This window comes from Diorhabda carinulata, chromosome X, assembly GCF_026250575.1.
Source record: "Diorhabda carinulata isolate Delta chromosome X, icDioCari1.1, whole genome shotgun sequence".
NCBI classification, from domain to species: domain Eukaryota; kingdom Metazoa; phylum Arthropoda; class Insecta; order Coleoptera; family Chrysomelidae; genus Diorhabda; species Diorhabda carinulata.
Window position 1 is genome coordinate 33,408,341 of NC_079472.1, and position 22,273 is coordinate 33,430,613.

Consider the following 22,273-nt stretch of genomic DNA (forward strand, 5'->3'; position numbering starts at 1 on the left):
AAACTTACCGACTTAATATTGATTGAGTGTGTGAGAAAGAAAGCATAAAATCAGAAATTGTATGGTGTATTAATCAATTATTTATCTATTAAGGGAGAATGTGCATCATGATAAATCAAGTGTTCCGAGGTAGAAGAGGAATCGATCTAAAGTGAGGCAAAAATATCTAAATGGTGCATTTTATATAGCGAAATTCTTGGGGTCAATTAATTATTTTTTGATAATAAAGTGTTACAAGAAAAGTTTTTTTTTTCTTAACATCATTTTATAGAGGGTGTCAAAGTTGAGACAACAAAAATGATAGCCTCCCACTGCACTGAGATAATCTCGAATTTAGTAAATCTAAAACAAATAATTCAAAAAGCTTTTAAAACCGGAAGGTAGCTTATATTTTAATTTAGCATCCTTGATTAAAAAATTGAAAATAAAAACAAAATGGCGGCTGTTAAAAAAATATGTGAAATTAACGTTTTTTTTCCTTGTCAAATTTTTTTACAATTGTCTAGTAAATTAGAGTAAAATACAACAAATTTAATAACTCCCAGATTAAAATTTTGCGAGATGTTTTTTTAAAGTAAAAGGAATCAAAAAATGTAAGAAAAATCAATTTTTTGAAAATTATAACCGGTACTAGTCCTCTATATATAGCAAATTTGTATTTCTTGGTGACAATTTGTAGATAATAAATTAGCAAATGAATAACGTATTATTAAAATTCATAATTTTCATGATATTGTTAAATAAAAATACAATTAAAAGAAGAACTCTTTATTATATACTTCATATTTTAATTTATAAAAAAGCTGTAGGTAGTAAGCAGAAATCTATTATTACAATAACAATAATTTTGATATCATTAAAAAATCAAATGCAATAGATTGCTGTCTGATGAATAATCATCATTTCTACAAATTAAAAAAGCAGAATTGAAATCTTAACACCACTCGTTTATTCAATACTAAACATTTACTAAACAATTATAAGACATAATCCAATTCATATCTGATATACTGATTCTTTGGATCGTTTGTTATCCTTGGATATCCTGCCACTAGTGTGTCTTGGCCTCCAATGTATAGAGAGTTATAAATTTTCCAATACACATCTCTCACTTTCCTGGCTGGATGAAACAAACCCTAAGAAAATCGAATAATATAAAATCTTGTAGTAATTAATATATTCAAACATACCTGTAGAGTATATTGAAGAATTTTGATAGGTCCTAAGGCTACACGCATACCTTCAATAGCATCCATAAAAGCTTGAACTAAATGCGGCGAAGTTTCGAATATATTAGGCCAAACATAATTCAGGAGATGAATGAGTGCGTCTTCACATCCGAACCCGTATACACCAAGAGCCATATGCTTGATAGCAGCACATGCCGTTTGTCTATAATCAAATTAAACATTTAAATAATGTATAAACTACAATTGAAAGGTTTAGGTGATTGCTAATATATTTAACAATGTTTTTACCTATGTACTAGATCTCTGTCCATTAAGGCATCTTCTAGAAGCGGTGCTACCGCATAAATATAATCTTTTCCCATTTCTCCTATATATTCAAATAAAAACGAAAGTGATTTCAAAACGCCATTTTGAACATTGAGTTCTGGAACTCGATATTCGTTCATTAGAGCTGGAAGAACAGTGAAAGGGGAACAAGTTTCGGCGACAATAGCTATAGCCACAGTTGTACACACACGATTTTGACGTTCTTGTACTTTTAAATTGTTCAAGAGAGTGGCAAGTACATCGTGAGGACCTGTAAATGAAATAATCAAATAAAATATTTTCCATTTTGATAAAAAAAAAATTTACCTATAGCTTTGGCGATATAACCAAAAGTATTAACTGTAGCTCTTCTTATAGCTTTCTTATGAGCTTTGAGCAATTCCAAAAGCTCAAAACAAATTCTCATCCATTCTCTAGCTGATACATATTCTGGTCCTCTATCGGCGATACGTCCTACTAAATCTATACAGTTTTCTTGTACTTTCTCGTGTCTATTCTTTAAAATTGGAGTCAAACGAGGTAAAAGATCCTTAATAGGAGGTGTCATTTTTGTCATGCCTATAACAAATTAACTCATTACATTTAGATATTTTTGAAATAAGTAAAATACTTACCTATGACATTTACTATCGCTTTCAGCGCTCCTAGTATAGAACCTAATACTTCGGGATATTCTTCTCCCAAATATTCATATAGTACTACTCCCAAATGCCCCATAAGTTTTTCTTCTTGACATGTTTTCATCACTACAGCTATTCTAGAGATTAAATCGGCTGCTTGTTGACGAACTTTTGCTGATTTGTTGTTTAATCTCCACAAGATCGTACCACAAATTTGAGGTAAATAAGGTTTGACACGTTTTCCAAGCTGATTGACAATAGTACCAAAACCTGAAGCGAAATAAAATTTTAATGAAAACGTTTCTTTCGAGATATAAATTCTATTCCTTACATACCGTTCAACATAACCACATCCTCTGTAGTCTGTTCTTGAAATGCGTATAGGATACCATCGATAAGTTGTTCTTCTAACCTTGAATCGATGTCAGCTGCTCCAAGATTACCCATTATTTTTTCAATACTCTCCATAACCATCTTTCTGTAAGCTTCATTTTCATCTTTAAGATCATCCACTATTCTATTAATAATTTCAGAAGCTCCTACCTATAATTAAAGAATTCGAATAAACATATACAAAAAAAAAGAAAAGTGTTTTTTGTGTCTGATTTTATTTGGTACAATTATGAAATAGCAATTAAGTTATAAAGCTGTTAAAATGGAAGATTTGTGTAAAAAATTAGAATTTCGAGTTTTTTTCCTTGTATCTACCTTTCATATTTTCTTCTCTTATACTATTGGATAAATAGATATTAGAGGTTAGATTATACTGTAACCTTAAGGTTTATTGTGCTCTTTATTAGAGTTGTCTTTGACATCTAGAACTCCCCTTTCTATTCCAGTGTTCTAACGAATTCCATTATTTTTTTGTTTTATTACCAATTAAAAATTTACAATAGATCTATAAGCTAATTGGTAAGCTTTCGAGCTGTTGAGTTCCTATCGGTGTAATGAGATCATCTTCAGTTATAGGACCTCTCTAAGCATCTTTCAGGTCAGCAGGTCGTTTGTCTGGTTGGGGTTCTAAGAGTGGATAGATCTGATGCAGTGTTTATATTTTTATCTGCAATTACTTTTTGTATGTAAGGGATATACAAGTCTTCGTGAAGAGTCTAGATTCTTCCTAGTAACCAGTACATGTTTTTCGTTCTTAAGTCATTTGGTTTTTACTAACTTCTTCAGTTTATGTTCATTTCAAGTTGTCTTGTATCAAGATGCATTTCTAAATATTTGGTGGAATTTGTGTATTATTAAAAGAAACTGAGGGACACTGGTGTTATTAGTTTCTATTGTACACTTATTTACCCATGTGTTAGTGTTCTAAGGCCAGATTGTGGAGTGTTCTTTTAATTACATTATTTGTGCTAGATTCAATGAGTTTAGATCATTGCTCCTACAGCACAATACTAGAATTATGTGAGCCAGAGTTTCATCACCCTCCTCACTGAATTTAGATACAATTGTCAATTTCTACTAGACTTAATATCATCATCTTTTACAGAGCAGGAAATCAATGAAAAATTTCGGTATCAAAATTTTGAAGAAACTTTTTGGTGTTATATAGCCCAGGAAGATACTGCCTGAATACTTCTCTCTTTTTGTTTCATCTGTTTTCAGAAACACTTTCTTTAATCATTAATTGGAATCCCAATTAGATTTATTAAGCTATGTACTAATACAAAATATGCAATCAACTTCATTATTTTCTTTTTTATTCCATTGATATTAATATTTTGGTTTATTGACTATTATTTCCAGTACCATAAGGTAAATATTTACAAACTAAAACTGTTTTATCCTTGTCAATTAATCTCATTGAACTGGAGTACTAGTAGATCATATAAAAAGTACTATTCTCAATAATGTTTTTCCACATTTTGATTGAAAATAACAAAAAACATAAAGTCATCACTTAATATATACGAAAATTACAAATTTTTTAAAAATTGAATAACCTTCGAGATGTAAAAAAAACAAAAATTTCAATATTAACCTTATTAGCAATCTCAACTGTAGTATCAACCAATTGCCTATAGTTACGTCTGTCCAACGCCATTCTATGATTCCAGAAATGTTTGAAGAACTGTGGCAAAATTTCTTCTTTGATATATTGAGCTTCCACACCATCGGTAGAACAACATTGTTTGACTACCTACAATATAAAAAATATTTAATTGTAGCCAATATCAAAAATTCTTAGAATCCAGTACCTTCAATACAATCTTCTTCATTTCCTCATCGGGTGACTGAAACTCTCTAATAAGGATCAACATTACTTCTCTGGTATAGTAGTTGGCATATTCAGCGTCCATAAGTGGAATCAAATAACCAATGGCTTTAAGGAATGCCGCCAAACCTTTACCACGATGTGTTCGGATACCTTTCCACAGAGGTTTCAAAACGGAATCGAAGCTTTCAATACCATATGGAGTAGCAGCTTCAGCAAGAGCAGCAATACCTGTTCAAAAAGAAACAATTCCTTTTATTTTTGGCATTAAATTGACAAGAGATATGTATATTCTCACCCAACGCTGTAATCGTCCTAACTTTCTGCTGTTCATCAACTAATCCATGTTCAATAATTTCCACCAATGATTTTAAATGTGGCAAAATGGCGCAACCCATCAAAATAGCTATCTGTTGAACAATTTTGATACCAGTATGTCTGGCTTGCCAAGATTTCTTTGATCTGCATACGGCTTTCAAGAAAGGCAGAAGTGAGGGTATTCCTAAGGCGGATGCCACGACGGCAAACGCTCTTGCGGTGGTATTTCTGACATATTCATCAATGTTGTCAATATCTGGTCTCATTGTGGAGATCATAGTGGCTAAACCAGCAGCTTTGGCAAGATTAGAAATTATCTCACGACCTGAAATTTAAATCAAATTAGAACTAAATAAGTTGAAGGAAAATTTTATTTTTTACTCTCTGTGATTAGTGCTTACCTTCAACACGAGCATAGTAATCTTCATCAATCAGCAACGGTTCAATTACAACAAGAATTTTGTGAACATAAGGTCTTACCAAATCATCTAATTTGTATAAAATCCTATCTATGACTTTTACCAACAAATGCCTTTCCTGATCTTCCAAAGTGGGACTCATCAATAAAGGTAATATTTGATTGAATAAAGGTCCAGCTCCGAATTCTCTTGCCTTATCAGTAATTTGCCTTAGAGCTGCTTTACGCATAGGAGGTGTTCCATTTTTAATTTTCAATAGAAGTTTCATGATTTTTCTTTCTTTTTGTTCTTCAGGACTTAAACTTTCCTCGTCCACATCAACAAGTAATTTATCAAAATATTGGGCATCTTCTGGTTTCATAAATGGTAGATTTTGTCCCTAAAATGAATAAATTAGTTCTTAGTATCTGAAGTATCAAGTACCAAATTACTTACCTTTGGTTGGTTATCTAAATATTTAGCACTCTTATCCTCAGCCTGCATGAAGAAGCCAGTAGGTGTACCCCCAATCATAGGTGTTGGTGTAGCTGTCAGTTTTCTAGCTGGCGTTCTTATAGGAATATAACCAGCAGGAGGTGGGAGAATTTTATATCCAGGAGGGAACATAGCATCTAATTCTTCATCTGAATAAGGACGATTGCGTTCGTCTATTTCTCTTTCCCATCTATAAGCTTGAAGTTGTTCAGGTGTCATTGACGCTAGATGACCTGGCGTGGGTGTAGCCATACCCATAGCTTTAGTACCAACTGGAGTACTACCTCCAGGGGTTAGCATTGGAGTAGATTGACCAGCATGACTAGGAGTTCCATGAGGAGTACCTGAAAATTTCAAATTGAAAAACTGATGACAAAGGTTCTAGACATAACGAGTTACCATGTGGAGTTGTGGGTGTCATAGCTCCTGGTGTCATAACTTGCGAAGGAGTTGCCGACGGCGTTTCATCCCATCTGGATCTTCTCTTGGACGCACCAGGAGTAGGAGTTTCTTGAATAAGATCCGCACCTGTTCTGTCTGTTCTGGGTGTTTCAGCCCAACCACTTGAATGCCCAGGTGTTTCTCGTTCGGTTTTAGGTGTTTCATCCCATCGATTTCTTCTTGAAGTACTTTTATCTCCGTGACCTGGAGTTTCTCTACCCGGCGTTGCTGGACCAGGAGTAGCATCCCATATTCTGGTAGATTGTCCGGGTGTTGCGCCCGGAGTTTCACTACCTTTGTGTCCTGGAGTTTCATCCCAACGTATGTCAGATGGAGTTTTCTACAAGAAAATTTTTATTTAGAAATATTTTTACTATAATTTTTGTTAATTTTACTTACATCTCCTTCCCAAACTGGAGTAGCGGATGTACTGTGAGTACTCTGATTACCGAGACTAGTGGTGGACACACTTAAAGTTTTCTTTTTTTGAGGTACTATAACTTCATCAACTGTTTGATCCCATCTGCCACGTTTTTTTGGAGCAGGTTTCGAATCTCCATTAGTAACTTTCAATGTACCATCTTTTGCTCTTTCCAAAATCTTTTTGCGTATCTACAATAACGAAATAGGATTATGATATATGTGATGGGTACATTAAAATGTAACCTCAAATTATTGTATGATAAAATATGTAATTAAAAATATCATATTTAAGATATTTTCAACTTACTTCGGCTTCTTCACCTTTGAGCATTTGCTCTTTCATAATCTGAGAGTAGTTCCTGGTTTGGAAGTCTGGAGTTTTCCCACCTGAAATCACAAAAAGGCGTCAAGGAACGCCAATTAGTAAAAGGAAGTACTTTTTTTTTAAATTGAATTACTCTTTACTCATTTATATTCTTTTTTAATTGTTATCTGAGTAAATTAAGATTTGTTGTACCATATCCCCTCAAACAGATTCATCTCTGTTATATACATGAAATTGAGTATTATTATTTTAAATTTATCTATTATTTATTATATAAGAAGAAATAATAAATTTTATTTTTGGTGAACATGTTTTTCGAGATTTGGCTTCTGCACGCCTCCTGGACGTCGTTAGGAAGATCCTGAATGGAACTTTCAATATATCTAATCAATTAGCCAATATCGCCATCGCCTGTAACAGCAAAACCTAAACCCTTATTCAACAACTCCATCTCATTTCTGCCAAATGTCTGAGAAGAAAGGTTTTCGACAATGTTGATTGGCTTCAAAGAAATTTTCTTGGGCTACGGTTTCAATTTCTTACTTAAAACAGACATCTTCTAAAATTTTGAATCAATGACCCTAAACATGTTTCTTTGAAACACACCAGTTTCCAATAAAATGGAAACTTCAGCCCAAGAAAATTTTTTCAAAGCCTATCATATTTTCAAAAGCCTTTCTTCCCAGACACTTGAATGAAAAGAGATGGAGTTGTTTAATAGGAGTTTGGGTTTTTGCTGTTACAGGCGGTGGCGATTTTGGCGAATTGGTTCGATATATTGAAAGTTACATTCAGTATCTTCCTTATGACACTAAGAACTTCGTCCGGGAGGCGTGCAGTGTCAAAAACAAATCTCGAAAAATAAGTTTCAATTATTTAGCATTAACGTTTATTTTTAAAGAAAACATATCTATGATACAATTTAAAAAAATATCTGTATAAACAGAGAAGTTAAAATTATGAGTTTAATTTTAAATAGTTTTTTCTTTACATCACATTATACTCTAGACAAACTTCAAAATTATAACAAATTAAGTAAATTTAACAAAAGCTGATTACAAAATGATTATACAAATCCCAAAAACTTGGTAATATTCCTATTTGAACAGAATACATTGTAATATGAAGAGTGTCAAAACATAACATTGTAAGTGCCAATGATACCAAAAAACATTTGGGTTATATGTTCCGATGAACAAATTGTACTCAAAGGCGGTCATGATTGATACCTTCCAAGTATGTTTTAACCAACCACGTGTGTGTAGACACAATTCAATTTGGAAAAATGGATGAACAGAATGAAGCGTCGTCGTCAAAATGAAGTAAAATAATAAGAGCTGTAATGAAATGGTTTACAAAATGCCAAGTAGTAATAAAATCGGCTATTCCACATCCAAGAGGAAGCTTATTCTTTGGTCAGATAACTGTCAGATAAAAACCAAGGTATTCTAGCAATGATCATGACTCTAAATGCAAAAAGCTACTTTACAAGTTTCCAGTGAATGGTTACACATTTTTGTCTTGTGATTATCAAAGATCTAATCGCCAATGCTTCTAAGAAATCACCCTAGGATCTTGCTAAAAAAACTAATGATATTAACTCTTACAATGATACAAATCAAAGTCAGTTCCTTTGGAAAAAGAACATACTTTTGAATTAAGGCCATGTATTTCAGCTGCTTGCTTTAAACTTGAAGTAACAATCACAAACTTCCAAAATGCAAATTTTGAAATTGTGAAAACTCCAATACCTCTAAGTAACGACATTGTTGCAATGTAATTTGAAAGATGACACTAAAATATTTTATAAAAACATCATTAAAACATCGTTTCTAATTTTAGTGAAAAATATGCAAGTTCAATGGCACTTAGTGCCTTCATGACTTGCAAGTCTACTGATAGTTAAAACATTTTGATCAGTTCAATAATTTCAAGTATTTTTTTAAATGATGTATAAATATTCCAATAGTTTTATGAACTAAAACAATATGACAAGGAGAAAGTAGGAAATCGTAGTTTATTAGATCAAAGGATATAATTTTTACAGGTATATCAATCAGTAATATTATAAATTCAAATTTACTGGAATATTAGAAAAAAATTGCAGGATACTCAATAATCTTTTTTACAGAAGCCTATTGACAAAATTTGAGTAAATATAAGACTTAATTTGTAAAATGGAATATTTATAGCATAGAGGTTTGTAAAGAAAAAATGTTATGAGAGAAGATGGCAAACAAATCTGAATACGTACGTGTTTGGGAGCCCCATCACAAAACTCGTAGTTTCTTGAAAAACAACTTGGTCTATCGTACCTAGAAATAGGCTGGGGTAATTAATAATTTTTTCTAAACTTTACACACTCTCTTTCACACTTTCAAAATGAATCATCATTATTTTGGTTACCACTATCTCTGTACATTAAAGATGTCTACCTGCTTTCTCGTTTCTTAAGGTATTTCTCCAAAAGGTCTAACCTAAATGTTGACTTTCCCCGAACAACAAAAGCATTATATTAGTTTTTTTCTGTACTGTAGTTGATAGTATAATCAATAATCTGTTTAAAAATGAAGTTTTAATATATAAACATTCACTCAATCTTATTCACACTGACTTGCATATACCCCAAAATTTTATACCATTTGAAGAGATAAGTTGAATAATGTCTCATAAAAATCAAAATTCCAACTTTATTACAGAAAAACTCAACCAAAACCGAGTGTAATAATTACAGACACATTCATAATAAAAATAAAATAGATTGTTCAAAATTCATTCAAAAAAAATTTATATTTTCAACATATCTCTTGTACCTTATAAGTAAAGTCGATTAAACACATGTCTAATTTTTCCTAAATGATAGAATACAGTATGATAATTTTGAACCACATTAAAATGGATGTGTAACATTTTATAAATTGTAAAATGAGAAAATTCATAACAAAATATTAATTTTTTCATTTATATTAGTTACTACAAAAAATTAAACATTGTCGAATCAGCATGCTTAATCATTTTGTATACTTTCACATATGAAGTCGAATAAATTGATACTAACTTTAGAATATATATTTAAATATAATACATACCATCTGCAAAAGGATCCACTCTTTCAGGAGATATAATCATCCTTCTCCTTTTCTGTCTATATTCATCTTCTCTATCTGCAATAGTAGGTCTTCTGCGATCCGCAAATGGATCATAATCTTTTTCACTCTAAAATAGATTTCATTATATTAACAACATACATTCTATAATAGAAAACCTTACTTGTGCAACATCGTTTAACAAGGCTACCGGTGCTCCTAAGCCAGTTCGTTTACTACCAAAGCTCAAATCTTCTTCGTCGTCGTCTACTTCATCATTTGCAGCAATCGATGTAACATAACCTTCATACTTTCCTTTACCAGTAGTTTCATAAATTTCGTTATCGAAGTATCCACCCTCGCCTAGTTTTGAAACTTTTGTATCGGGTTTCTCCACTGGAACTTCCTTTTTCTTAGATTGGATATCTCTTATTTGTGCTTCAATATCTGCAATGCCAAGTTAAGCTAACAATTCATTAAAATTCCAAAATAAACTTACCTTCATGTGTGCGGGGTATGTTATCCATAATTATTCTTCAGATTACCATCAACATAAACTATTTATATTGGCTTCCTGTTTGAAAACTAGTGAAACTTGTAGAATTTGCCCAAATGGCTATCTCCCTACACTTTGATGTTATTGACAGAATGCCGATATCTGACAAGTGACAATTAAGGTAAAAGGTAACTGTATAAAAGATAACTGTATTCTTTTTGGTACTAATTCAATATTTCGAGCTATAGCTCTGCTACTCTATAATAGATGTCGCAAAGATTAAAAATTAGTTCCAAGTTGAATAACTTCTTAATTATTTTTTTATTTCAATTAAATTCCAATCGGAAAATTTGTATGTATAACTTGAAGTTATAGGGTCAATTATTTTTAGGTCTATTAGGGTTGACAGGTTAATAAGAAGCAAAATAAAATACAAATAACTTTATATTATTTATTTTATTACAGTTATATTTAGAAGATGTATAAAGTTCTACTTCTAGTTGAATATATAAAATATTTGTTATAATATTTATTGAATCGAAAATGTCTTGTTTTGTTAGTAGCATATACCATCTGATGAAAATTAAACGTGAATTATACAATTTAATTTTTAATTTCAATAGTCAAACTATCACATGGTATATTAATGTTAACAACAGTTTACCCAAATGAATTTTGTACTGGTATAGCATTTGCCGTAAGAACTTCTTCTTCAGTTCCTTCCTCTTCGCTTTCATTAGTCTTATCTTTCGTCTCGTCCACTTCACCCATTAGCGCTCTATATTTTTTAGCTATAGCTTCCCAATCTGTAACGTGTTCGATTCTAGTTGTTTGCATAGAGAAACTCAGTTGAGAGCCCAAAGGACTCAGATGAGCCACTGATAGTGCGACGGATTCTTTTGGAGCAATTTGACGACCCTTTTTAACTTTGGAAAGCCATTTCGCTCCAGCTTTAGAACGAGGACTCAGCTGGGTTGATTTTTGGAAAGTCCCCATCAGATGAACCAAACTCTGGCGTTTTCGGGCCTTCACTGGAAGAAAATCTATTTTCCAAGATGTTATTAAGAGCTTTCTACATGAATGTATGTGAAAATTTTATTTAAGAATCAAATAAAATTTATTAAAAGGCATAGTAAAAATTCCTGATTTCGATTTTTATTTCTAATTGATGCATATATTGTACTGATCTAATAAAAATTAGGGACATTAATTCTATATCCTTTTTTGTATACGCAGTTTTGTATCGCCCTGTATATTCGAGTTAAATTTGCGAATTCACATGGACAGTTTATTTTCAATCGATAACTAATAGTTTTTATCATGAAATTATAAAAATAATATTGAAGTTTCCTATTATTATTTTAATAACGATTATGAGAAATGAATGGGTCTACGTGATGCTTCTTACCTCTTTTTTTGCAAATGTCAACTAGATAGAATAACCATGTTGTTATTAAGTTGATGGGCGATGGTGCTGTAGTCGTTCTATGCATCGAACGTATTAATTTACTCAGTCCAAATTTCCATTCAATATCAGATTGAGCCTATATGATTAAAACATACAAAAAACAAAGTCAAATTTTGTAAAAATATTCAGTAGAACAAAATTACAATTTTCTCTATGGTGACATGTTGATCATTGACCCCTTCCACAGGGCGTTATTATTTTTGGTTTTGTTGTTTATAAAATATATTGATTCATTGATAATTCTTTCATATACTAATATGAATTTCAAATAATAAGAAAAATATTCATAAAGGTTCAATAATATTATATAAAAATGTTGTAAAGCTTCGAGACGCTAGCGACATCTAGTAGTTCAATCATTTATAAAACATGAAGTTTGGTAATAACGATTTCCGGAATGTTCGAGTCGGATCGGCTTGCAGCTCGTCTATAATCGCTTCACAATGATTGCATCTTATAAGTGAAATACCTATCGTGTCTGTTAAACTTCTTGGGAAGCAAATTGTAAAAACAAAAATATAAAGCAAAGCTGTGAATAAATGCACATCAAATAAACAAATACATAATAGTTTTAGAGAAGAAAAGCAGCAAAACCAAAAGAAAATATAAAATGAAATCACTACCTTACTGGGTGATAATAATATTATAGAGTGGGGGATAATCATCCAGTCCAAGAGAACTGGTGCGCCTTAAGCAACCTATCAAAGCCGTGAAGACTTTTTTACTCTTTGTCCTAATAGGAATATTATAATGAATAATAAAATTACGAAAAGGTTTAATTTGTGCATAGTTATAGTGAGTGAAAATATCTATAAAAGTATAAAATAATAAAAATTAGTTGTGGTGTTTTAAATTTTGTTGCTTCTTTTAAAAATCATTAAATAATTTTGGTTGCTATAGAAATCGTTGCTAATTTTCATTTGTTAGGTTATGAATGACATCAAATTTTTATAGGTTAGATTAGGTTAGGTTGTTATGAATGATGTTGAGTATTTATTGGTTGGATTCTGAATGACAGTAAATTTCATTCCCTGACGATGAATACAAAGGTATTCGAAAGGTTGGAAATTTATTAGAATTAGTACAATTTGGTGTTGCCACAATATCCCACTACGAAAACTTTCATAAATTATCTAGCAAAGACTTCGTTCCAATTCAATTATTTTAGTTTCTCGGAGATTTATTTTTGTTTTACAGTAACTTCATTCCTCATTTGGTAATAATAAATTCTGTAGTACAGTAATCTGCATAAGTTCAGCCTATTTTTAATGAATTTTTTTTGTATATATTTTTGAAAATTCGATAGGTCTGTTTGGAACAACTTATTTGTAGATACTGTTGCGTTGCAGAAGTAAAGTAGACGTTAATGTTATTGAATGAGTGAAGGTTATAGTTGATATTTATCACTAAGAAGACAAAGGGTAAAAAAATCTACAAAAGAAAGCGTGATGGTAGCACAGATACCTATTGTTAGCTACCTTGTCATACCTGAATGCGTTGGTAAGTATCAGTCATCATGGCAATGAGTAGATTAATCAGCACAACGACAGACACCAACATGTACACTCCAAAAACGAATTTAAAAAGTACCTCCGTCCACGGGGGTTGATTATTAGAACGATTAATGGAGTTCGGACCATAGCTTTTCAGTTGTTCAGTAGATGTTTGGCCGAAAACCGCGAAAAACAGCAACTCAAAAGCGCTGATAGGATTCTTTTGGACTGGAATCACAAAACAAAAAGCGAATTACCTGTATGCGCTGGTACGTGTCCGACATCATTGCAATTAGAAGGTTAATGAGCACAACCACCGAAACCAACATGTAGATGCCAAATACCACTTTGAAGAGGTTGTCCGTCCATAAGGGTCGAAACGGGGGTATTTTCGGATCTCTGTGTTTCACTGTCAGTTCGTCGTACGTCGTTTGGCCAAAGACGGCGAAAAATAACAGCTCGAACGCCAATATTGGACTCATTATCACTAAGAAAATTCGGTTAATAATAAATTTCAACCCTTTGGGGCCCTTTGAGGGCTACAATATTCAAATAGGGCATGCCACAAATTGACGCAGACATCACAAAATTTGCGAAAAACATGCCAAATATTTTAGCGTTGCTATATGTACAGCAGATATAGAATAAAAAAGCTTAAATTATGTATAATTTGAAGATATATGCGTCGTTTTCATAATTACGTACCTTTTTTGTTACCACCATCAATTTATACAAGCAGATAATATTAAATTCGTCATTAATCACAAGGAAATTACAATAACTAATCGGTATCAAACGTCTGGCAATTAAGTAATATAACTAATTTTTTTGCTGCACTTGTGGCCATTCCAGAGAAGTGAAATGTCAAGTAATTGCGCTGAGAAAATAAGAGTATCAAGTAATCAAGAACTTACACTTTGTTAAAAGAGAAAAGTACACACATCAATCCGTACAGGTATTCACCTCTACGTGAATAATAAATTCTCTTCTATGAGAAAATTCAAGATAAATGATAAATGGTCTCATAGAATTTACAAATATAAATAGAATAATAAATATAATAGAACAATAAAAAAGTGAAGTTAAGCTAAAAACTCATTAAGGTTCTGAATAAAATATAATAGGTACTACTATGTATATGAAGGAAATGAAAATATTGCAATTAATAAATATGGATATTGAATGATAAGAACGATAAATTAAGAATGATCAAGGATAATAATGTACAAATAAAGAGAGGAAACCAAATGCAAAAGAATCGCAGAAATAGAAAGAAAATTTAGGAAAAGAAACTATCTACGAGATAAGAGGAGAAAAGACGCAGAAAAGGATAGAGAATCACTAGAGATTTAGTTAAAGAAGAATAGGTACAACCACAGACAACAAAAAATGCCAATCCAGAACTAATATGTGGAATGAAAAATAGTATAATAAAAAAAATTAAAAATGTAAAGGGATGAAAGTACCTATACTTAGTGAATATTTCTCAAAAGATTGTCAAAACAAAAGAAATGAAAATAACCAGGGATAATGTCCACAGGATAAGCATAAATTGTATAAAAGCCAAAATATATACAGTAGAAACCCTGCAAGAAGTTAGAAAAGTAGCAGATAAATCAAACGCAAGAAAATTCTTTGTTCATATAACATGTTTCGCGTGTTTTAGTAATCAAAAATGTGATTTAATGAGTCGCGCATGATTCTGTAGTTATAAAGTGTCCAAGGAGTGCCGTGATAGTGTGCAAGAAGAAGCGCCAGGAAGTAGACCGCTCGAGGTGCACATAGACATGGACATGCAACATGTACGCGACATAATCCGTCAAGATCATTGGTTAACGTTTCGAATTATAGCAGACGAACTTAAATATAAACACAGTCAGAGTTTCACTAATATTTCACAATGAGAAAGAAAGCTATGTGCAAAAATGATTCCATCAGACGGAAAGTGATCCTATGCTGCTAGATGAGGACAGTTGGTACTTCAATACGACTCCAAAATGACCAGCCAGAATTAACAACGGCTATCGGGAAATGGTACACGACTAAACAAAGCTCGTATGAGTAAGTCGAAAGTAAAACCGATTCTTATCTTCTTCTTGGATGGCTGTAGAATGATCCACCCAGGACAGACCATGAAATAAGGATTCTATCACGGAGTACTTGATAAACTATTCGACAAATCTATTGCTTTAGGATTCTTTTTTATCCTCAAAATCATAAATGGTGTAAAAGGAACGAATTTTGAGGAATTTATTGAATCAATTGTGATGAGGGTGCTGTCAGAGGCTTCAGCGAAAGATTTTCAGATGTGCTACGATACCTGGAGTGTCCATAGCAATTACTTTGAAGTAGTTCTAGTTGTTTAATAAAAATAATTGTTACAGCATCAGTTTCATTACTTAATTGTCAAACCTCGTGCTAAAAATCGAACAGCGACAGTTGAGATGGTTTGGACACATAGTGAGAATGAAGGAGGGCAGAACAGTTAAGATGATAACTGAAACAAATAATAAGAAAAGCTTGCGAATAAGTATTTGGAAATTCTTAAGGAACATCTTTTAAGTACGACTTAGTTGTAACTGCCTCGAGACAGTGACCGTTAGATAGAAGTATAAAGAATGAATACCTACGAGTATTTCGCATTTCACTGATGCGACGTCTGTGTTAGTCTACTTCTATTCCCCTAGTATCTTTGAAGAGTTGGAGACTTGATTAGTCCTAACCAATCTTCTAGCGTTAAATTTGAATAGAATTACATTAAACTTAATTGCAATATTGGAATTCTAACTATAGTGTAGTGGGTATATGTTAGTAAGGGTGGTTTTTATTCATTTGCTTTTGCGCTTTTTCTGATAAAAGTAATATTGCAGTAGATCTGGCAACATTGTACTAGTGCGGTTTATTTATGTCTTCTTCACTTCGAATTTCAACTTTGTACAGCTACCATATTATTTTTGATAGTGTCCTTATTCAAGTTGTATTACAGAAATGGAGTAACGAAGTTTGGAACAACGTTGTGCAGTCATGTTTTTGTGAATACCTTCGTATTATTGACGAAAATGTAAGAGATATTGTTAAAGTAGATGGTCGTTCAACAACAAGAAAGATTATATGAAAAAGCTGTCGTACTCACCTAATTCTTGTTACTAGAGCGATTACTAAACAGTTGTTTTTGCAATTTTTAAAAACATTATTTTATTAATTTGAATTTATTTGGCATATTCTTCTCAACAACGATAACAGCAACGTTAAAGACATATACACACACAAATAAAAAACACGTAGACAAATCTAGTATTGAAATAGGATAAAGCTCACAGGACACCTAAAACAATTACCTAAAATGCTGCTAAACGTCATACGAGAGATAAGGTAACGTATTACATAAATGTATCTTCATAGAGTAAGACAGTGTTACATAAAGGTATCTTCACACGTAGGACAGAACATGAAACAGGACAGAGCCAACTGAGCTTAAATGACCAAACTTACTGCCGGTTACCCGTTGTCGTTTTTTACGAAGATTGGCTCTTGGTATCGGCTGGTTGTAACTCAATTCCTCTATCCATTCAATGTCACTCGAGAGGGAATCTCGGTCTGATATTTGGAAAATATAATACATAATATACAATAGTTTTTTTTTAATATTAAATGAATAAATAGGTGTCATATTGTCGTTAAAGCTTCGTTGTGTGTGGTAATAGTATAAAAATCATAAAATAAATCAGACTTAGCATCAGAACAATTAATTTAGATGCTCAAAATTGAAATTAAATGAGTTGAATGAGAGTCTGTTAATTACAGACTTTTTGGAGCTTACTGATAATTAGTAACTTCAATTGAACGGTATGTAGTTATTAACTGATAGAACTTTATGTTTTTTATACTATTTTCATGGTGTTCATATATTAAAGACTGAATCAAATTTTTGGTGCTTCAATTTGTGCTTATTTTTGAAGTTCCATATGTAACTGAAAAAGAATGTGTAGATTTCGATGTTTTTTTAAATATTTATGCTATTTACAAGTTTTATAGAAATGACTAATACAAAGTTCTTTTTAATAAATTCATTTGTAGTTTTTTCAATATTATTTTAATAATTTTAGTTTTTCGGAACATAAAAATGGATGAATGTAATTTAGATTAACAGTTTCGTAAATTTTGAAATAATTGTGATGAAAAAATACACTACACAACTCGAAATCTCAGTAATACCAATATTTTATTGTTTTTATAAATATTGTTTTTACTGGTAGTGATGAAATATATATCGTAGATATTTCTATCATTTCATATTTAAGAATAATTAGATTAGATATTTGGCAACAATGTAATTTATTCCACCCATGATGAATACCAGGCAGTTCGGATGAGATTCAGCGACAACATAGACATAGTAATAATAAATTACGCGATTCATATACTTCTGTATTCAAAAGTGATGCCAACTTTATAAAATTCAGTCTGCGGCATATGGTAGAGCTAACTTTGTTCCACGATGATTACTGAAATGAGATAAGGGAATAGAGAACCTAACCTAACCTAACCTAACCATACAAGAAGTTAAGAAGTTCAATTTCAACATTTGAAAGATATAAATCAACCGTCACTTTCATAGTATTATGTTTTTATATTAAATAACAATAATTTCATCAAATGCGCAGTTTAGTATTACCATGTCGATGAGCGGGAATTGTAAAATTTAAAGACGTATCTATCATTATTAGTGAGTTAACTTAAACTTTGAAAAAAAATTTTACGATATGATATGTTGTCAAGTTTACTTATATATATTTGTAAATCTATGCGAAAAAAATTTCGATTATTCAATAAAGTAGCAATTACCAATCTTCAGATTATCTTAACCCAAACAATTAACCGAAAATACTGCACAGCCGCCATTTTCATAAAATTTAAAAACCTTTCGATCAGTTTTATCACGGTGGACTTATTAGGAAGTTTCTCAGTATCCTTCTGTTATATATTATTCAATAGATATATTCATAATCATATTTATCTCAACCATTCATCCCCCTACTCGCATTCGACAAGGCGCCCTATCAGCCTCTCTACCATATTCATACCTTCAGCACCTTGATACTTCGTTCGATAATCGTTTAATTATATGCAGATGATACGCAATTCTCGAATTGGTAAGAAATGGAAGGTGAAGTTCACTACAAGAATTTTAGGAATTTTCGTCCAATCCAATAATCATGATAGGGACCCGTTTCGTGATTCAACATCAAACACATTTATGCCTATTTTCAGTGCCATAATAGTTAAAGTTATGTCTGTTTACCAGACCATTATTGTAGAAAATATATACTGTAAGAAACACAAATTGGAAAAATTCTTCTTCCACTTTAAGGACCCATAATCGGAAGCGTGTGCTTGTGTTCGAATTCCCAAGTACTGATCTTAATCGCAAGAATCTATTGTCTTCGTCGGTGCTGTTATCGTATTCTTTTGCGACAGTTTCTGTAGCACGAACTTTGGCTGAACTCGTTTAGAAACTTCTCTTGTGTGGATAGTCTCGTTCAGGATATATGCCATATGGCATTCGCATACGATTAAAATCGCGCCAATTCTTTCTTGGAAAAGATTGTCTAATATTTGAAAATATCACTATCGTTAAACAAATATCTTGGACAAATAAACAACGATCCTGTTTGTTACATTTAGCAAATGAATACAGGTGACTCACCCTGTACAGTTCTTTCATTATAAGTGACAAAAATATAATTAAGATTGAGTAAATACACATAAAAGAAAATCAATTAAGTAAATGTTGAATTTTACCCCATTACTAAATTTTTACAGTTGTGGATCATATTTTAGTTAAATCTCAAAAAAAAATTTTCGAAATAGATTGTTACGAACATGTTTCGCCTTACATATTTTTTTTAAAGGGCGGAAGCGTCTTTGGGGTTTCCTTTTAAAAATTTTTTATTAAAGCGGGCGGTTTATTTATAGAATTTCTTTTGAATGATTTCTATTATTTAGTTTCTTTTTGTTCTAGAGGTTTGTAGAATTCTATTTGTTGTATATGAATAAGTTTATGTAGTGCAGTTTAGTTAGTTTTAAATAAATAGTCGTAGTGGAAAAAAATGAATTAGTGAAAGAAATTATTTAATTGATTTTTATAAGTGAATTATTATAAGTGAAGTGTATTGTATAGTGTATAAATAAATTAAGTCAGTGTTTATTAATTCATGTGTCAACAAATCCGGAAAACGTTACAATATTTCAAAATTTTATTTTAGACGACGCCATCTGAAAGTTGTTCGTTCTATATTCATTAACATGTAGTGAAAGTGACAGTTCCGAACTACAAAACACTTTCGGGATGCTCTGGAGTAGACAATTTTAACTTCTTTAAATGTGACTCTAGCCACTTGACAGTTGACAGTTTCATTTTGATGATTTTGCATAACCTTAAATTTTCTGAAATTATTTGTTTTATCTGAAGGTTTGTCTAAATTTATAAATAACAATGAATGATGATGAAAAAGAACACATCAGCGATGAAGAGTTACTCGAATCCGCGCACCCTGATCTCTCCGAACTATTAAAATCCGGCTAGGACTTTATATGTAGGTATTTGTATATTGATTGATTAGTCATTTCTATAGTACCATTTTTACGAATGCCAAAAAACTGCAACTGCAAAAATGAATAGTTAAATGTGACTTACCGTCTAGAAAATATCCTGGTTTCAAAACGCCTTGTCTGTTGAGTCGTATCAATTCAGTAGGGGTTAAATTTGCAAACGGTTGATTTAATGCGACAAATTGCATCGAAAATCCAAATACGAAAATAGCCAAAACGGCTAAAAATCTAGCTAAATCTTTCATTAAATTACCAATAATGATAGCCCACGGCCCGAACAAATGATGAAACGATAAAAAATCTAAAATTTGAACACAAGCTAATACAAAACTCAAAGCGAACAGTTGATTTCTACAGTACAATAAAGTAGGCCATATAACTTTATCGTTTAGCAAAAATGCCAACAAATGTACACCCACGCCGAATATACTAAACAACAGTACGGATATTTTGATCCAACCTAAGCCCGATTTATCACTAGGATTGGTTAACTCGAATAGTAAAAGTCCGCTTAACCAAACCAATAATATCCATTCGTACGAATAAGGCAACAAACTTCTCCTCAATACAGGATAAGGAGGAGTTATGGCAACTATTAATAAAAACGTCATGAGGTAGACGTGTGAAGTTAAATACGACATGAACTTAATTATCGGAACTTTATAGTATTTGTGACCTAACGGAAGAGTGAATGCTATCCACACTGGAGGACATATTATGAAAAACACGAACAATAACAACGTCCGCCACGCCGTCCAGTTGAGGGCTCCTCTCCACAATTCCTGAAAAGATAATACATTTTTAGTACCACATCGCATTTATCAAATATTACTCATCCACAAGAAAGTTAAGTTAAAATAAGTTATTGCCACTTTCTGTGAATAGTAGGGATGGTATCGGTAGACAAAACATCGATGTTTTTTCATTTAGTGAACATCGATGGTTGATAATCATCGGATGAAAATCATCGATGTTTTCCTAAAAGAACAAAAAAGGAATAAAAAACAATTCAGATCATATTTCATGAAAATATGAAAGAAACGTTGTAAATTAACTGATTTTTCTGTTTGTAAATTAACTGATTTTGCGTAATAGCTAATAGGTAAATACAAGTTTCTGTTTTTCTAAAATTCATTGATAAATAAAATCCTGAAATTAATTTTTAAAGTCGAAAACGAAACCCAGTCATTTTTAATGTGTATTTAGCTGTATTATCTAATTAAAGATCATCTGTAATTTTTCATTCATTATTACCCAAAAAAAATTAGGAGGAAAACAAGGTTATGAGCTTCAAAACAAACTTTATTAAAAAAAAAAATAAATTTTACAATTCAAGTTGTAATAATAATTAAAAACAAATCACGATATTTTAGGTCCGATCTTGTTCAAATTTGTACAGCATCTTTAATATGTTATAAGCCAGCGATTGAACTCGGATTATCATGATACTCGATGGTTTTTAGTCGAATTTTTCGAAGAAAAATTAGACTATTACGGTAGGCATGACTAGAAGAAAAATGGGGGGCACATCATTTTTCCCATGTTTTTAGACCTCCTGAACACGATTATGATGGTTTTTCGAATGTCTGTAGTTTATATACTGTGCTTTTCAGATAAAAGTATCCACCTTTAATAACTTTTGTAATACTGGTATTTAGAAAAAATCCAAAAACACGTCAATTTATGTTGGAAGGGGCAAGCATTCTGGCTTATTTAAACTTACTGGAAAAGCCACCCCCTCACCCCTAGCAGCATCCCCTTTATTTTTTAAATTACTTTTCATATTTTTTATGTAAAATTTGGATACTCCTCTTTGAGCTAATTTCAAAAATGTATAATACTTGTAGGTTAAAGTGGTTAGTTTATGAGATAAACAATTTTTCTTTTAAGAGCACAAATTTTACTTATTATTTACTTTCACCTTATTTGCCTGTACTAAAATGGGTTGTACAACAGTTCAAACTCTTTAATCTTTTTAACTGTGCTATTTATTCTACTTAAAAAATCCAAACAACAAAAAACTCTACTTTTTATTAAAGTTTGACATTGTCAACTAGAATTTGTAGTCACTATTAATAGTGTAATTTGATACATTATTTATTTTGTTTCTCTGAAATGGTTTACTCTTTGCAAGAAAGAATTGAAATTGTAGGTTTATACTACCAAAATAATAATTGTGCAAGAGCTGCTGCTAGAATATTTAACGAATTACATGACGGAAGACATGCAACTCATAAGTATGTAATTCAACTGATGGAGAAATTTACCACAACAGGGTCTGTTTGCAATAAAGTGCATAAGCGAGAGGGACTCGTAAATAACGAAGCAATCCAAGTGGCAATTTCAGGGCAAGTCAG

At 31.8% G+C, this 22,273-nt stretch overlaps 2 protein-coding genes across 4 annotated transcripts in view; both read right to left on the bottom strand.

Annotated features, from left to right (window-relative positions):
- Positions 1–926: 926 nt before the first annotated feature.
- Positions 927–10,517, bottom strand: LOC130900596 (splicing factor 3B subunit 1). 2 transcript variants are annotated; one of them, XM_057811298.1, is made up of 17 exons: positions 10,347–10,517; positions 10,032–10,294; positions 9,851–9,977; positions 6,744–6,823; positions 6,413–6,625; positions 5,972–6,353; positions 5,534–5,916; positions 5,081–5,477; positions 4,660–5,004; positions 4,345–4,592; positions 4,128–4,286; positions 2,473–2,680; positions 2,132–2,407; positions 1,824–2,075; positions 1,479–1,767; positions 1,191–1,392; positions 927–1,136 (listed from the first exon to the last, which is right to left on the bottom strand). In XM_057811298.1, the coding sequence occupies exons 1-17, from the start codon at positions 10,372–10,374 to the stop codon at positions 978–980; spliced, it is 4,011 nt and encodes a 1,336-aa protein (XP_057667281.1). In that variant the 5' UTR covers positions 10,375–10,517; the 3' UTR covers positions 927–977. The 2 variants fall into 2 exon arrangements, with proteins under 2 accessions (XP_057667281.1, XP_057667282.1); XM_057811299.1 differs by lacking the exons at positions 9,851–9,977; positions 10,032–10,294; positions 10,347–10,517 and adding an exon at positions 9,016–9,789.
- Positions 10,518–10,782: 265 nt separating this feature from the next.
- LOC130900594 (serine/threonine-protein phosphatase 6 regulatory ankyrin repeat subunit A) overlaps positions 10,783–22,273 on the bottom strand; it is a 49,256-nt gene continuing 37,765 nt past the window's right edge. The window contains exons 18-21 of one of the 2 annotated variants that reach the window (XM_057811295.1): positions 20,002–20,698; positions 13,562–13,791; positions 11,752–11,887; positions 10,783–11,386 (exon numbers count right to left, since the gene is read on the bottom strand). In XM_057811295.1, coding sequence (XP_057667278.1) covers positions 11,004–11,386; positions 11,752–11,887; positions 13,562–13,791; positions 20,002–20,698 — 1,446 coding nt within the window. In that variant the 3' untranslated portion in view covers positions 10,783–11,003. The remainder of the gene's footprint in view (positions 11,387–11,751; positions 11,888–13,561; positions 13,792–20,001; positions 20,699–22,273) is intronic. The other variant, XM_057811296.1, reaches the window with a different exon arrangement.

Coding starts and splice junctions, on each gene's coding strand:
- LOC130900596 (XM_057811298.1), bottom strand. CDS start 10,374: ATGGATAACATACCCCGCACACATGAAG. Junction 6,824..9,850: donor AGTGGATCCTTTTGCAGATG/GTATGTATTATA, acceptor TTGTGATTTCAG/GTGGGAAAACTCCAGACTTC. Junction 6,626..6,743: donor TCAAAGGTGAAGAAGCCGAA/GTAAGTTGAAAA, acceptor TCGTTATTGTAG/ATACGCAAAAAGATTTTGGA.